Source organism: Lygodium microphyllum, chromosome 22, assembly GCF_053477565.2.
Source record: "Lygodium microphyllum isolate KBCC chromosome 22, Lygodium_microphyllum_v1.1.10, whole genome shotgun sequence".
Lineage (NCBI taxonomy): Eukaryota > Viridiplantae > Streptophyta > Polypodiopsida > Schizaeales > Lygodiaceae > Lygodium > Lygodium microphyllum.
Window position 1 is genome coordinate 137,609,596 of NC_141156.1, and position 18,568 is coordinate 137,628,163.

Below are 18,568 nucleotides of genomic sequence, written 5' to 3' on the forward strand. Positions count from 1 at the left end.
TGGTGTATCTACTAAGGACTCTCTCTCTGTCTCTCTCTTTCTTTGTCTCTCTGTCTCTCTATCTCTCTGTCTCTCTCTTTGTCCATGCACATTAACTAGTTGATATTCATGGTACAATCTATCTTTAATTAGCTGATATTCACAGCATAATCTATCTTTAGTTTTGAGTACATTCTCTCTCTTTCTATGTGTGTATGTGTGTATCCTCTTTACTTTAGATATAGAAGATCAATCTTGATGGCTAAGCATGGGTTTTTTTGTTGATTGGAAGTGTGTTTCCATCAATAGTCAATAGCCATTGTGGAAGTGTGTTGCCATCAATAGTGAAAGGAAGAGAGAGGGAGGGAGAGACAAGTAAAGAGATGGAGCGAAAGAGAAAAATAGAGAGAGAGAGAGGGGGAAAATATAAAAATAACGAGAGAGAGAGAGAGAGAGAGAGAGAGAGAGAGAGAGAGAGAGAGAGAGAGAGAGAGAGAGAGAGAGAGAGAGAGAGAGAGAGAGAGAGAGAGAGAGAGAGAGAGATGGGGGAAGAGAAACAATGAGGAAAACAAAAGCATATTCTCTGTCATAACATAGACAAAATGGACAACGATGATGGTTGTGACATTCAAGATTGTGAGACGTATCTCAATTAGTGTGCCTTATGCCCTTACACTCAATGCAAGTTGGCAATTCGATGAAAACATTGCTTGCCTATAGACCATGTTGTCATGATGTTGCGCGCGTCCACCACTGCAAACCTAAGAGTAGAGTTTTTCGCTAGGAATTTGAACTCATTAGTCAGTGTCATTAGGAATTTGTTTTCTGTTGTGTGTGTCTTTTTGTTTGCCCTTCAGTTTGAACTGTTAGTTTGAAAATTTGATTGCTTGGTTCCATCCTAAATTTTTTGTATTTGCTGGGTAGTAGTCAGGTGCAAATAACCCGCATGTATGTCTATGTGTGTGGCTCGCATGTGGTAGCTCATATGAGTGCTTGTTTGTTCTATTGTTGAGGATCTATTCCAAAGTTTGCATATGAAGAATCTAGTGGAACATACGTGGAATGAAAGAGCCCGCATTAGCAACACCACCAAAAGCAGTTTGAACTACCACTCAATCATCATGAAGATAACAAAGTCTTGCTTGACATCAATTTTGGGTGCCATTCATGGAGTTGTGGAGGCACTATTCAGAAGGTACATAGAGGATGGCATGTTTGAGGATGATTCTTACAGAAACATAATGGAAAGCATTACTGGCGCCATCTCTAAAACCATCTCAACAAAGTGAATAGTGGTAGTTTATAATGCCTTAGATGAGCATGACAAGAAGGACTTTTGAGGTAGCATATAGTGCTTCATATTATCCATGCATGGATATTCTTTATGAATGTTATGAGGATGTGGCATCAAGGAATGAAATTCGCACTTTTGTGATGATAGGGCATCGTTTTTATGAGAAAGATGGTCAACTTCTTGTTTATTCCCTAGTTGGTCCATCGTGACAATTGGATATTTTGGGAGGGCTATTCATGGGAGGCTTTTCATGATGAGGAAGCTCTATCTCTTGAAAAAGCAAGGTTTGCCACAATTGTATAGAGAGCTCTATGTTTACTTACTACAATAGCCTACAATCATGCAGATGTTGAAGAGACGGGAATCCTAGCATTAGTGTTGTGGTAGCCTCCATTGAGTTGGTGATTCTAAGATGCATAGCTAGTGCAACAACTCGACCTTTTGAACATCCGTTTGAGACGCAGCGATCGTCCTCCTCCTTGAAGGAGGATGGGATGATTGTGATACTCACCGATGCTCCAAATGGATGGAGGACCACAAGTAGTGAAACTAGAATTGATGGGCCATCTTGATAGCTGGCTGAGAGTAGGCTGTGGAAATTACCAATATCAGGACGATGTTTGCCATTCCTTTCAAGTACTAAAATGAGGTGGTCTTGAGGACGACAACATTATTGTCTTCATGTATGATGACATTGCGGATAACGAGTATAATTCGCGTCCTGGTATAATCATTAATAGTCCTACCGATGATGAAGTTTATGCTGGAGTCCTAATGATTATACAGGGTCAAATATTACAATTGACAATTTCTTTGCCATGCTTTTGGGAAACCGAAGTGCCTTGACTATAGGTAGTGAAAAGGTAGTTGATAGTGGCCCCAACGATCATATTTTCATATTCTATTTGGTTCATGGGGGTCCTGGAGTTCTTGGAATGCCTATCAACCCAAGCCTTTATGCAAGTGATTTCATAGAGGCTTTGTAGATGAAGCATGATGCTAGAGATTATAGAGAAATGGTGATTTATATTGAAGACATGATGTGGTAGCAATAGCAATTTAGGCTGTAACTGGAGGAGGTGGCGATCAATGTGGGATGACAGTAGCCATGTGATAACAAGCATGCTTGTAGGAGACGACCTACTAGTGGAGCTTGTAGCATCGTTAATTTGTCACAACATCATCCAGGAGTGCGACTGTAGTGTTTCAGCAGCTGTCAATTGGTTATGAGTAAAAGCTATCGATTGTCACTCACAAAGTTAAATGAAGGACATGAAGACGACATAAGGCCACAAGAAGACTAAGGCTTCAGCAAGTTCATAACTTTCACCAAAGCATTAAAACACGGATGCTCCATCATTGTACTAATCATCCAATTGATGCATAACAAATTGCTCTCGCATAATCACCACATCTCATCATACAATTGTGATATCCTCTATCCACACCTTCTTCATAATACCACTTTACTTCTACATTTTAATGCTTATACCATAGAGTGGATCTCTTACCTTGGAAGATCATTTCTTTATATCTTGATCTTGAATGTAAAGCAAGTTTGAATGCATACATGACTTCTTCCATCTTACCTTGCCCACATATGTATTTGATTGAATGTGAAACCTAACCATTGTTCTTACTCCATGTATTTGCCTTGAGTTGAGTACTCTTCATCATCCTTTGCTCCCATCTTGCAATGCATCCCTACGACAGCAAGCAACTTTCACGAGCTCCTGCGCGTATTTGGTGAGACAACGTGCGATGCTTCTACGAGTTTCAATCGAAAATCATTGATCACCATGGACTTTGAGTTAATGGTAAGAAAAGTGTGTACCAATCATGCTTTATATTCAAATTGTAATTGAAGATCATATACAATAATATTAGATGTGCTTTGAGAATGCCTACAGTGATGTCCCATTCTATCCCAAGGGAATGCACCTATTGCGGTTCGTAAGAAGAATTCATGGACATGCAATGGATAGAGTGTCTAAAGTTGATAAATCCATTGAAGCCTTGGATACCAGAAGAGATGGTGGACCTTTCAAACCTTCCTCCAATCTTGGAGCCCAAGAGCTTGAGATGGAGGCAATGATCAAACCATTACTGCCCATGGATGCTGGGTCATCTAATATATTGGCAGAGAATGCATCCATACCATTATATAATGGGTGCTAGATATCTTGCTTAAAGACCCTACTTGTGCTTCTAAGTGTACATGCAAAGTACAGATGGAGTGATGCGAGTGTGACCAAGTTGTTTAGGTACATACTACGCTCCTTTATCTTTGACTCCATTATAAGAACTATTTTTATGTTTTTAAAGGGTACTTGGGTTTTTTTTAAGGTTGCTAAAATATCACATATTGCCATCTGGAAATGGGAAGCTCGAGTCTCGTGATGATGCACAATTGGTGTTATGAAAGCTTGGCATGGACTCTAAGAGCATTAATGCATGTGTTAAAGATTGTGTGCTATGTCGAGGAGACTATGAGACTATGGAGACATGTTCAAAGTGTGGTGCTCACAGATATTGACAAGACTTGTAAGGACAAGCTGTACCTCAAAAGGTTCTTAGAAACTTTCCACTTATACCACCATATACATCACATGTTTTGCACGTCAGCTATGGCAAGCTTGACAATGTGGCATGTGCAAAATGGATCCATAGATGGAGTCTAGCAAATACCAGCAAATTCATGAGCATGGAGTTACATTGACTACACCTTTCCAGGCTTTGCACAAGAGCCAAGGAATCTTTAGCTCAGTCTTGCATAATGGCATGAATCCATTCGGTCTTTGCTCAACTTCTTATAGTGTGTGGCATATAGTCCTTATAAACTACAATATCTTGCCATAGCTTTCTATGAAGAAAGGACACCTAGTCCTTAGCTTGCTCATTCTTGGGCACTATAAAGTCAAGAACATGGATGTCTATCTCCATTTGATGAGCTCAAGATTGTGGGAGGAGGGACTTGATATGGAAGATATAAGCAAGCATGTTGGTTGGCGGCCCGCTAATACATTAGGATCTAAAAACATTAAAAACGATACTTTTGTTAATACATGGATTAAGGGAAGGGCCAAAGAGATTTTGCCACGTGGACAAAAATATGGTATTCTTGTCTCCTCTGCTTTTGAGATAGTAGAGTTCATTTTGTGGTTCTCCCCTCCTATTTAGCTGAAATCTTCAAACCCTGACAAGTTTTGGTAGTCCCAACGGCCCCTATTAACTAATAAAAGCTGTCAAACCCTTTGACGAAGACATGAAAAGTTTAAGTTAATTAAGATCATTTTGAAAATCGGGAGAATTTTCAAAGTTCTTGGCACTCATAGTATTTTTAATTTGTCTCATTGACCTCTCTCTTTAGGTTTCTTTCTTTGCACATTGTTTGTATACTCGTTGTCTTTTACATGGCATCCACAAGGTGTCCTTCTCATTCCATAAACTCTTGCACCATGTATAGCAAGATCGCAAATGGAGAATGGGAGCCCAAAAAATTTACTATAAATGATTGGGTTACAATGCTACCATCTTGCAGGGGCTCTCACAAAGTGAAAAAAACAAAATAAGGGGATATCAAATATCATTGGAAGGTACGTATCTTTGCCTTCAAAACCACACCTCAAGGCTGGTTTGCTTTGGTGAAACATGTTTACATGGCTAGAGATATGCACTTGGCTCCATGGGAATGTTTTTCTAGTAAGCACACTGTAAGTTTGAGTTGTCAGGTTTACGTGAGTATATGATTTTGTTTGAAGCATATGCTAAATAATGGATTGTTGGTTGTAGATATCTTTCCATCAACAAGTTTCGAGTGGCAACCTGTGGAGAGCCTCAACAGAACATTCCATGCCATTCATAAAGAATATGCAGACATTATTTATGCTGATCCAGAACACGAGTTTTTTTCATGAAAGTGGAAATTTTGTGTATTATGCACAATATGTGGTTCTTTCAAGAGCAGGTGTGTATGGATACCTTGAAGATCTGCAGTTACCAAGCCTCTCATCTTTGGATTGGGAGATGCCTAATGAAGCAACAATGGAGAGTTTTAAACTCAAGATTGCTCAAGATTTTCAAAAGGCTATGACTCCTGGAAGGATCTCGAGAAGAGTACGCTTATCGTGGTTTTTACCCTTGTGTGTTTTTGTAGCTTGCTTTGAAACATCATTTTTACAATGGACGAAGGTTTCATGGCTAAACAAAAAATTTTCAGAGGAATATTTGGATAAAATTTTAGGTTTATGTTGGAAATTCAAGGAATTTGATCACAAAGGTGACTTTGTAAGGTGCAATGTGTGCCCTCAATCATTGGGTTTATCCTATAATATATCTCGACAATCTCTTATCATAGGTTTTGATTACAGAAGATACAAACTTAGATTGGGTGCTTGGGCCCCTTTAGATTCAGATATTGATTGTAAGACATTGAAACTTATAGTACAAGTTACCGCACAAGAAGTAAAGGAGGTGAACATTACTTCAAAGTGGAGTCTTAAGGATGTAAGAGACACCTTGGAGTTTTTAGAGAATGTTACTCCTGGATATAAGTTTAAGGTAAATGGTGCTGTAATTGGAAAAAGAGTTGAGAGCTCTATATCATGTATGAGTTGTTTGCCTCCTAGTGTTGTGAGTTTCAGACCATAAATATGCATGTATAAATAATTTTGAATCTTTCTTTTGCTCACAAATATTGCTTCCAGAAACATAGAATTATACACATTGATAAGTACTATTAAAAAAAATCTTGGTATAAGCTTTGTAGTGATTCTATGAATAACAAATTGTCGTTTGTGGACCAAAATGATTTCATTATATCATGAGTTACAAACTTGCAGTACAATTTAATAGGAAAGACTTGGTACAAGCACAAGCTTTATAATTCTCTATGATTCTATGAACAAAAAATCCTCTTTCATGGGTAAGATCAAAATGACATATCATTACATTTTGGGTTAGAATATTGCACTACAGATGTATACACAAGGGGAATGTTACTTCAGTACAAATAGACAAACTAGTAATTATAAGGCTATTATTTAGCTTCTCTTTGATCTTTGGCTTTTCCAGCTGTTCTTTAGCTTCTCCTTGATATATAGCTTCTCCATCCTTAAGACTTCTCTCTTTCTTTGGAAAAGTTGCTTCATCTTCCATACTTTCATCCGTCATCACTAGTTTCCTGGTGTTTTCCTTGGTCACTCGAAGAACTTGATTACCTTGGCACTCTTTTCTTCTTGGGCTTTAGAGGGGATGGACTAAATTTCAATGGAGAAAGCTTAGGCATGCCCTTCATTTTGTGCCCCTTTTGTTTGGACCTTGGAGACTTCTTTTTCTTGGTAGCTGCCATTTTCTTGCCTTTGCCCTTCGTTGTTGCCTGTCCTTTGGAATTTTTAGCTGGGAGAGGGGAATCTGGGTCCACTGGTGTAATTGCCCTATCTAAAACTAGTTCAATACACCTCTCCCGTATCCACCACATGTATGACTCAGGGTAGTCTTTGCAATGTAACAAAGCACACAAGTTATTTGAAGTAGCAAGAGACTTTCACTATAAAAAGGATAAAGCACATTTAGTAACTTTGAATCTATTATCCTCAGAGCATTTGAAACCACTCTCTAGCCACAACTATGTATGTCATTTTGCAATGGGATCTCTTGAAGCAGTACCTTGAAAGGTCTCTGAGGATCAATAATGCTTTGAAAATTGGTGTCCAAGTGAGTAGTAACAAGTCTAGCAGCACTACATATATTAATTTATTAGTGAATACTATAAACTTTATCCAATAAAAGATAAAATAAAGAGTGTTTATTGACAATACATCTTTGATTGGCCGTGGATTCCTGAAAGAGAATTCATAAAAATGAACTCTCTTGCAAGAATGTTGATATAGATTAGGCTCTAATGTCCTCTACAAACCAAAACACAAGTGAGAAATAACCTTAAAGAAAAATCATCAAGAGATAGAATGTTGAAGAAAGTACCATTCAATATATGGAAAAAAAATATGATGGTTTGTGACACTATCGAAGTCCTTAAAAAACCTTGCAATATTTGAATTAGATTTTGAAAACAAATCCACAGAGAGAAGTAGATCAATAACAAATATACCCTTAGCAATATCAATGCTAAGAGAAGCAACATATGCCATGTATACAAAGTAAAGAATGAATAAGAGAATGAGTGCAATATAAGGACCCTTGGAAAAATTAATTATAAATAAAGAGAATCAAAAGACCTTACCTCAAACAACAATAAACTACGAAATCTGTTAGTTGAGTATCCTTTTTCTCAAATAGGATCTTATCCTCTGGAGAAATGCTGAGGTAGTCTTCTTTCTCAGGACTAACAAAGACATTCACAACCATTTGGCCGTACACTTTGCCCATCCTCTCGTAGTTCACTTGGCCAAGAGACAAAATATTTCTCTGCCAGATTAGATCCCCATTTTCTATTACCTCTTTCCTTTTCTCCTCCAAGACAACCTCCTACTCACTTGCAACCCTTGTAGGATACAAATGGGTAATCCCTTCAATCTTGGGTGTTGGTGGCTCTTTCTACTTTCTCTTGGGTGGAACATTGAGGATTTCAAATGCCTTTTGATCAATTGATGGAAGAGGCTTCAAAACTTTGTCAAACCTATATCTGAGTTTGCTAACCATACTAAAGTCTCTATTCATTAATGTAATTTGATGTGCATGGGCAACTACAATATAAGCATAATTCATAAAATCTATTAAAAAATCCTCTGTTGCCTCTTGCAAGCATAGTAGGGCAGACAGTTGCCATCTCTTGTTGAGGTCATCCATAGAAGCAATAGAGGATAATCTATCAGATATCTCCTTGACCAGTCTAAAAAATGCAGCCTTAGGAATGAGGTGACTAGTTGACTTTTGAGCTTTCTTGATCTCTGCAAAACACCTCTGCATGTAAAACCATCTTGACTTTCCCTTTTTCCTCACACGGGCTTCCTTGGGAACCTGAGAGTGAGGAGAAGCTGAGGGCTCAAACTCACTAGATAACTTGTTCTTTGAGGATTTACATGAACAAACTTTACCAGTTGGTGTAACAAGGACAACAATTTCTTCAAGTGTCTCCTCAACAATTAGCTCAGGACCTTCTTCAGAAGATATCTTCACCAAGAGCTTCATTGCAGTTTGTTTTGTCCTGGCCATTGAAACCCAAACGGCGCGATAAGGAAGCTAAACACGAAGACAATTGACTCCCATCGCGCCGTAACAGAGACTAGATGGAAGCCTTGAACTCATCCTCGCTTCGCAATAAAGGCTGGACAAATACAACACAATAGAGTGAATTTGAGTTTCTGTTTTGCCCTAATTGCTTCGTATTGGTAGATTCCAACGCAACGTGAATGCACAAGTTCCCCTGTCGTAGTGCAGTGAAGTCTGATATGACGTGATTCGGGATGTTGCAAAAGTTTTGATGTATAATATTGCACTGTTTCGGAGAATTGAGCACCATACAATGCGATGAAGGTTCTTGCTTACGTTGCTGAAGTATTCTATCCCGTTGTTTCGGACAACTCAGTAGCTTTTGATGTCATTAACGTCAGACATATAGCACCTCTGTCAGTTGGATACATCAAAACTGTCGGACGAATGGTAGTCGTGACGTAAAGTGTGAAATCACGTTTGTGCCAACTGACAAGTTCTTATATACTCACGAGTGCTGATCTCCACGTGTCACATTCTCATTGGCAAATAGAAAGCTTTTGATTTTCTTCCTATCACGTCATATTCCTAACTCGTCTAGCACCTGTTTTCCTACTCTTGCAAAAATGGTGCGATATTGGTGTTTGGAGATTCCAAAAGGTTCTTATTTGCGTCGTATTCCTAGATCCTCCAACAGAGAGCAAGTGCACCACTTCAAAAGGCTTATACCTTAATATTCACATTGTATAGGCAAGTAGTCTAGAGCTATTGAATCTCAAGATGTCTGGTACAGAGATGTCACACATGTCTGCCTCCACATCTATGAAGAGGAAAAGAGTCCTTGAGCCCACAATGACAAAGGAGTCAGTTGCCTCAGATGTTTCAATAGCATCTCATATGTCTGTGACAACTGAAGGTTCAAGTAAGGATCCAAAGAAGGGAAAGGCTTCAAAGTCTCCTGTGAGGATCCCAGGGCTGTCTCAAATTACAGATGTCACAGCCTTTGAGAAGCTTTTGGATTTTCTCATAGAAAACAATATTGACATTGGTTTCTATCCAACAGTTAGGGAGATTTTCAATCCAAGGTGGGACCTTGATCAAGTTCTTAATTTCTCAAATGACTTTATTAAGGAAAATTTTGCAGAGTTTGAAGAGTTGGCATATTCTGTTGTTCAAGGAGTATGTTCACACCCCTGTTGGAAGGTCACGCATTGAGAAGTCCTTGTTTACCAAGAAATGTGGTTATCATTCTCTTGATAGATTTTATGCACCTGAGTTATGCTATTTACATCCAAAAAAATGCAAGCTTATGCTTAAGTCTACTGCATTCATTGTATTTGCCCTTGTGAAATACCCTCTAAGATCTGATGAAAAGCATAAAGAAACCTCAAAATTATCTATTTGTTGCCTTCTTAAAGAGATTGCAGATGAAGTTGATGTTGAGGAGCAACTAGACACCCAAATGGAAGCATTAGTTGCAAAGGACGTGGATGTTGCTAAATTCAGAGCAGAGACAGTAATTGAAGAGACCACTATAGAGGTTGATGAGCCATCTGACACTCCTTCAAGCCTTATTGTTCCATCTTTGCTGACTTTCCCAATTAAAGACAAGGAGTACATATTATTGTTTGATCTCCAAATTCTTTTCAATTTGAGAGAAGATTATTGCTTGGTGGCAGTTATTGCAGAGGCATCTATAGATGCAAAAGGCATAGTGGATGTTGAAAATGAGTCCAAGGAGGACTTACTCAAATTAGATACTCAAATGTCTGATGATAATTTTATAGATGCATCAAATGCTTTTTCCCTATGTTTAAGCAAGGTTAAAGATGTTGAGAGAGAGTTACAAGCTGCTGACAAAGAGTTTGACCAATTTCAAGAGAAGCTTGGAATCTCCAATTTCAGAAGGGAGGAGTTAGAATATATAAAGGAGCTCAAGGATGTCAAGGAGACATCAATTAGCTTATGGAATCCAAGCAAACTTGAGAGTGATGAAAATCAAATGGTAATGCATTCTTTTGTTTTTGTGGAACCACATACATATTTTCATTTTTTTCATTATGATTGTTACTTTTACAGTTGGAGATTGCAGATGAGGATAATTTCTTGGGAAGAGCCAAAGGATCGAGAGTTGGTGGTAGCTCCCTAAATGATGTTACACTTGGGCATTATATATCAAAGGTTGATCCCAATATTCTATTGGTTTTGCATAGCACTTTCTCAGAGGAGGCCTCATGGCCAATTGTCTGTGTTAAAGCACTTACAAGGATTCTTGGATACTCAGGTTTGTAGTACAATGTACAGAAAGTTATGTTTTTGGAAAAGATAGCAGCCATCCGAATATTTGGTTATGGTCCCAGCTTCTCTGCCTCCAGGGCTGGATACTTCCTGGCATACTCATCTTATGTTTTAGCAACAAATAAAACACATATCAAATCCATATCTAGATACAAGAGAAGAAAGTTTTTACATTATAAAGGAAAAATGCCCGAGGAGGACGAGGATGTAAAGGCTCTTAAAAGCTAGACATGCATATAATATTTTGAAAATAGTATCGGTATTTTAGATTCCACCGCATTTATTGTGTTCTCGATCTTTGAAGTTGTCTTCGAAAAAACCAATTGAATAACTCCTGAAGGGCATTGGTTTTTGTTGCTCCTCTTCCATGTCTAGTGCTCCGAAAGAAACACATATGTGCTTGGTAGTGAGATTTCTCCATACCTTGGCTATTGTAAGTTTCTAGGGGCCCTTGCTCTTCCACAAAATAAGGCCCATGAACAAGAAGAATATGCTATGACAACCCAACAAGCAATAATCAGTTTAAATCATTAAACCTTTCTTTCAAAGCAAGAATGTTCAAATCTATGTCTATCTTATTAAGTAGAAAGTAATATCCTTTTCTCCCCAAGCTTCCTTAATTGCTTGAACAAGATTCACAATTGAACGTTTGTAATCTTTTGAATAGTTAGATGTTATCTTTTGTTCCCTGAGCATTTTAAAAAATATGTCAAGTTGTCTCCAAACCTCCATTCTTAGGAATGCAATTCATGGTGTGCTAGCCACATTTGTTGTGATTGCACACAACTCTCTCCAGCACTCCCACAATGTGTTCATTTGTTTACCAGTATGATTTCTTATAGAAATCGTCTAGATTTTGCACCCCCCATAGAGACATCTGCTAAGACCTCTCATGTTTTCCCTGAGGCTATTGGATCCTTTCTCAGGTGAACTTGACCTCCATGAAAACCCATTTTTGATAGTAAAGTCTCACATTTATCAATGTAGTCATCTGACAAAGATATTGGTTTTATTGAATATGCATAGTCAAGATGCAATCTAAGGAACTTATCAATCATTCTAATCTTTGCATGTAATGTACAAATATGAATGTTCCTTAGAGAGATTGAGAGATTAGGATCCCACAAGCCATCCACGTTTTTGAACTTGCTCAAATCTATAGAGTTCCAAGTCGGGGCTTTTCTTGCTGGCTACAAAGTACTCCATTCTTTGGATCTCAAACTCTCCATGCAATAAACACAAGGATATTTTGCATTGGCCCCATTACTTATTCCAAGTATATATTTGATACTTTTTAAGTCAGCACTCATATGCCATTCAACATTAAAACTACCAACACCATTGACTATCAACATTTCACCTTCACTTTGAGACTTTATAATATCAGGAATACATGTATGAGAGAATAACCATTTCAAGATTTCATGACTTTCAGTTGGTACTTGGGCCACACTAATCCACCAAAGCTCCATCTCGGATTGTATCTTAAACTGTTGTTCTTGCCCCCTACCAGTACTGTAATCCAATGCCCTATTCATGATACAGATGCTGACTTTTTCTATCTTTTGTCCCTTTTGAATACGTGCTTCATCCAATTTTAGTGCAAACTTCAAAATACCACCACATTCTTGGATAGTAAACTTATACATATGGACCATTGCAATCTGAACTCTTTTAAGATCAATCCAAATATTATTAAATGTGTTGTATTAAAAAAAGGCCTTTGTTTTATGTTTTTCATAGGGCATAGATCCTTCTATATGGATATACTCTCCAAAAACATCTGGAATCCTACGATTCATAGCTGTCCTAGCAATTGAAACTACAAGAGGCCGAGGCAAACCAAATGCACTTATTCTATGACATTTAAGATTTGTAAATCAAAATTTAGAGAGAGCACGATAACCTCTATGACTAATGCCCATACTGTCACATGTCTCCACTATTTCATTTGGTTTAATTGTTCCTTTTAAATCTTTCACCAACTCTTTCAGAGTTTGGCTTCTCAAGTCTACATTTTTAGGTGATTTAAGAATCCTTATAATGTCCTTCTTTATCATGGTTTCTTTAATAAGCTTAATCCTCTCATCATTCTCTCGAATATTAATATCTAAAATATTAGAGATACATCTCTTTGCAAGATTTAGTCTCATTTTCTTCACCCGACTACACAAGTCCATTATATTTTTAAGTGGTCTTTTTCTCTGTCTAAATCCTATTGAAGTTTCTTTCAAGCGCAATAAATTTTCTTGCAATGAATGATTAGAGTTTTCTAGATTATCAACCTTGTTCGTTAGCTCAGAGATAGTTTTTTGTGCCAATGTTAATGCTTCCTTCATTTCATGCATTTGTTCTCTAAATGTAAAAGATGCAGAATATAACCTCATACAATAGCCAATTAGCATCCCATCACAATAATCTCCAACATACCTTATGAAGTTGTGAATATTGTAAAAAGGAGGATGTTTACCTGTAGAAGGGTTCGGAGGATAAATATTTTCATCCATCCATAAGTCTACATGCTTCTTTCCTTGTAATCGCAACCTATTAGCTTCATCCTTGTCCAATAATGCTCGATGGTGTATACTTCTCCAAGATGAATAGACATGATCTAAATGAATAGTAAGTTTATACTTGCATGGTGGGGCTGCGCTTGTATTGCTAGAAGAGGTATTGGTAAACATTTTGGTAGGGAACCCTAAACATGGAAACAATATCACAGAGAGGAAAATAGAACCATAGGAAAGAGAGGTGCATAAAATGAACGTCGATGAATAAATGAGCGGCGTTTTTTGGTGCGAAAATTCAAAAATACAAGATTTTGCAATTTCCAAGAGAATAAGATTGAAAAGGTGACACTTAACATCCATTAAAGATTGATGATATTTAATACCTGACCTCTTAAATGAATCATACATTCTCTCATTAATCATGTTCAAGTAGCCAAATTTAGAGGGTTTTTCTCTTCTAAACCTCTTCTAATTAGCAACTTAATTATTTTGTTACGAGTGCCATTTTGAAACGTTTTGGCCCTAATGATATGAGCCATTCTTATGTGGACCATGCATGACTTTTCCAAATTTGGAGAGTGCTCAGGTAAATTAGCTTTTGTTCTCATTGCTGATATCTAATATGGCTCATTTATGTTTGTGTTGACTAGATAGGGATATTGTGACATGTCTGGTTATCTTAAGTTATCATGCATATCCACTGTGTGGACCACAATTAGACTCCTGAAGGTCAGAGACCATGAAGAAGATGATATATCAAGGGCGCATTGCTTTCTTATCGGAGGTCCATGAATTGAGGGTAGGTTTTCTTGGACGACCTCTAACACGAATGAATGCCCAAAGCTAGTATAAGTGAAAAATGGTCCACAAGGAGTCGTCTCCAAGCAGAATATAACGGTTCTTAGTTTTCTATGAGCTGCCATATTGGACCCACATATGGATCAACAATTCATTGGATCCCATGCACATTTTCAAGAATGTGGGCAACTTATTGTGGGACCAAAGAGAGACACTATAGGGGCACATATGAATTTGAAAGAGGTAGGCAAGATGGAGGCACTTGGTCACAATCAAGCTCTAATGGTTGTATGTAACTACCTTGTACTCCTTAGGTCTTGTCCACTAAAGAATAGCACATGTGGTGAAGTAAATTTTTAGGTCTATCGATACCCCAATGGGTATGATGCGTTCTCTCATGTTTACTTTTTCTAAAGATGACCAAGTAACATGACTAAAATCCCACAATTGGCACAAGATATGCCATGTTTGTCCCGACCTTGATAGCAAGTACAATTAGCATTTCACTATTTTGTATCGATTCAATGTTTGTAATGCTTTGAAATTTTGGCAGTTCATACCACCAGCTAGGGTGAAGAACAGAAATTGTTGGAAATATGAATATTGTTGGAAGGTATTGTCTCAACTTGGTTCATGTAGCAACCCTTTAAATAAAATAAAATTGGTCCATTATGGAAAAAAGCATTAGTAAGAGACTTTTCTCAATAAAACGTCACTCAAGCTAATTTACAATAACTTGACAACTGAAAACAAAAACCAAATGAGCCCATGGCTTAGTTTATTCTCAAAGTAAATCAACTTCTCTTATGGGAAGATCCAACCATGCCTAAAGAGATGAAGCTTTTCTTTTCGAAACCCCAATTAATACATGATATTTCAAGAAGAGTTTGTGATTAAGGACTAACAAGATTTCACCATGTAGAGGATAGAAGCAAATAGCCACATAGATACGACACATCAAAACTAACTAGCCACACAAAAACAATAGTTTAATCAGCCTATACCAATGGAAATAGATGTGCAAAATGCTCAATACGCCCAAAGGAGAAGGCAATACTACACCAGATAATTATAGACAATGGCACAAAATAGGAGGCAACTACCACCAAACGATGCACATGGATACCTAAAATACTTCTATTGCAATAATTATAACCACATAAGGAAACATTGCTATAGCTATAACAAGCACAAATGCAGAAATCTCAAGTAATCACAACAAAGTTAGATGCCATCCTAGAAAACATTTGAGGAAATCACTATTCATTGGACCTTGGACTATTCATTGGATGTGAATAGATTTTTGTAAGCACAAATTAAAATATATCTTGGACATGAATAAATTAGTGCTGCGGCTCAGGGGTCGGTTCGAGATACAGAGATTGAACTCACTCACCCCCGAAGATCAAACCACACATGATCCACTACGACACGACCCCTTTAGCCCACAATAAACCTTCAAATATACTGCAGAGAGTAGTACTAGATGGACGACGTGGCGAGAGGCGATGAGGCGTGCGTGCAGTCGCGGCTAATGGAGTCTATTCGCCGGTAGGAGGGCTTGTCGATCACGACGTCGGAGGAGGGCGACATGGAGCCTGATTCGATGATCCCGGTAAGTGATGTCCCAAATGCATGCTGTTCGATGGAGAGAGAGAGAGAGAGAGGGGCGGGGGCGGAGCATTGATTGGCGAGAGAGAGAGAGAGAGAGAGAGAGAGAGAGAGAGAGAGAGAGAGAGAGAGAGAGAGCGATGGCTGTCTTATGACGACGTGCTGTTATAATAACTTTCGTGATTGTTATTGCATGCGATGAAGGGACCGCCGTCCCCGGCGCGGCGGCCGAGGGAGACTGAATCGCAGCTGGACGTGCCGGACGACGAGGAGACGCCTCCCAATCATGAGGATTATAATGATGAGACCTGCGACGAGGAGGGTCCAAAGAGAAAAAGGAGAGGAAAGACAGTGCCGCCACCGCCGCCGCCGAGGTCCCCCCGGCCGGTCCGGCAGAGGAAGCCAGTTATCAAGTTGGCGGCAGAACTCGTGCCGGCCCCGACGAAGAAGCCACGTGTCCCCTCGTCGAAGGCACCGCAGCCGCGGGGGCTGCCGTCCCCACCGCCGTCCTTACCAGGCGGTGGTGGTGGTAAACGGCTGCCGTCCCCACCACCATCGTTAGGAGGCGGTGGTGTAGGAGGTGGTGGTGATGCGGGAAGCTTGGAGCTGCCGCATTTCCTGCCGCTTGCGCCCTTGGAGTTAAGGGCATTCCGGGCGCCACCCAGGCGGCCTGGGTGGCGGTCATCCCCACCACCACGGCAGATGCCGCCTGGCTTGGGCCGGGGTGGTGGGGTAATTGTGGCAGGTCCTGGCCATGCGGCAGCACCTCTGTTGCCACGTGGTCAGGCTGTGGGGGGCCAACCACTGCCGCCGCCATCGCCGCTGCCGCATACCCCGGTGGTGGCGCTCCTTGGGGCGGAGGCGGCAGTGGAACCGGCGGCACCGGTTGCTGCAGGAGAAGTGTACTTGACTGAGAAGACGCTGACGAAGACCGACGTAGAGAAGAGTCAGGCTCGCCTGGCGCTGCCCAGGAAGGTCTTCGATGCCATAATAGGAAAGGCTCCGGATCTCGTCTTCCAATTCGATCAGACGCTTGACGTCCTGGACGAGAACAATCGGACATGGCGCATGGAGCTGGCTCGGCGGCCAACCTACGCTATCATGCACAAGCAAGACTATACCAAATTTATCGAGCACCACAACTACGACGTCGGTGATGCCATCCAGTTCATTTATGTCCCTCAGCAAAACCTCTTGCGTCTTGTTAGACGTCCCAAACCCCCCCATCCACACGTCCCCTAAGAGAACTCGCAAAATTCACACACATTTGAAATGTTATAGGCCCTAGCTAACATCTCAACTAACACAACTCACAACAATAAACAACTTTGCATAAGAGTTGATGCATGGCTTCATGGTGTGATGGCTTGTCGCCTTGTTTTGTGGATCCCTGCATTTACTTATCCCAAGTCTTCTTCTTGGTGGAAGGAGAGGAAGGGAGTGGAGTCCCGTCCTCTGTGGATGCGGACTTGCACATGAACAAGCACATGGTTTAGTTTATAACCCACAAGATAATGGACTTGCACGTGGAGGGGATTTTAGATTTTTGTGATTTTGGTAAGTTGTGGGATGTGTAATCATCTTTCTTCTCATTGGGGATGGGACAAGCTATCAACTTTCTTAAAATGTAAATGCATTAGTGCTTGTGATCAAGAGGTCACCACATCAATGCAAAGTATATTGATTTAAGAGTTTTTTTTCCATTCTGAGACTCTTATCAGAATAAATACTGTAACATAATGTGCATGTAAACTTCGTTCGAGATGATTTGTGTCTCACATCCAACCCTGCAACATATGCATCTCTAGTCTTATAAGCACACTTGTTTGGAAAAGGAAAATATTTTGATGCTAACTAAATTCATCATAACCTGATATGCAACAAATTAAGGGAGAGATCAATGTATAAAATCCTACCTATGTTTAAAAAAAAATAATGCATGGATAAATTTCCATTAATAGTAAATACTACCCACGTTGAGAAAATAAGAAGAATGGGTCTATGGAAGTTTAAATGTGGGGAGATAGGGATATGATTGTCTCCTCATCGGTCTCTTTATCCTTTTAGTTAAACAAATCTACCTAGATTTACCAATCAAAATGGAGGAAATATAAAACATTTATAAACAATGTAAGAACTACCATTACTTTTATTCAAAGCATGAGAATTCGACATTCTTGCCTTAACTATCATGTGTTTGCTAGATTGAGAACCCATTATATAATCCCTCCTAATCTTCTTAAGTGAAATGTTCAACAACTCAAAATGTTCTTTTGCCCCATTTACTTGAAGCTCATGATAGTATCTCCTTCCAACAACATGCTAAGCAAATAATATAAAATGGAACTATTACTCAAGTAAAGACGCATTTTTGTACCATGATGAGTTCCTTATGAAAATCTAGCCTTGTTCATTGATGCAAATTTTCTTCTACTAAGTGCTTTGACTATCCATGATGTTCTCATACCATGTCAGTTGACTTTATCTTTCTTAATCAATGCTTGTAGAAGAAAGGATAGAGTCATACTTGATAAATGGAAATTTGCAAGAAAGGGGGCATAATTTGATCTTCAAAAATAGGACAAGATACATAACTTATGTTACTAAAAGGAAGATTATATAAGTTATGGATGCTTGAATTTAACCTGGTAACTTTGAGCCCTAAATATTATACAAGTTATGCTAAGTCATAGTTTGCTAACTAATTTCATGTGTATATTTAAGACAAGATGTATGAGTGTTAGAAACTTTAGACTCTTTATGATTGCTTCAAAACAATAAATTCCTCCAATGAGTTGAACTATGTTGAAAACCATGTAAATCTTTCCTCCAAATTATTTAAACATTAAGACATAACTTACAATGATCTACAAAGGAAAAATAATTCTTTAATAATTTCTTTACAAAG

The 18,568-nt window shown here is 39.0% G+C and overlaps 1 protein-coding gene across 1 annotated transcript; it reads left to right on the plus strand.

Moving 5' to 3' along the window:
- The first annotated feature begins 15,506 nt into the window (after window positions 1–15,506).
- LOC148017669 (uncharacterized) lies at window positions 15,507–17,349 on the plus strand. Its single transcript, XM_087662944.1, has 2 exons — window positions 15,507–15,664; window positions 15,865–17,349. The coding sequence occupies exons 1-2, from the start codon at window positions 15,641–15,643 to the stop codon at window positions 16,900–16,902; spliced, it is 1,062 nt and encodes a 353-aa protein (XP_087519070.1). The 5' UTR covers window positions 15,507–15,640; the 3' UTR covers window positions 16,903–17,349.
- The last annotated feature ends 1,219 nt before the right edge of the window (window positions 17,350–18,568 follow it).

Coding starts and splice junctions, on each gene's coding strand:
- LOC148017669 (XM_087662944.1), top strand. CDS start 15,641: ATGGAGCCTGATTCGATGATCCCG. Junction 15,665..15,864: donor AGCCTGATTCGATGATCCCG/GTAAGTGATGTC, acceptor CATGCGATGAAG/GGACCGCCGTCCCCGGCGCG.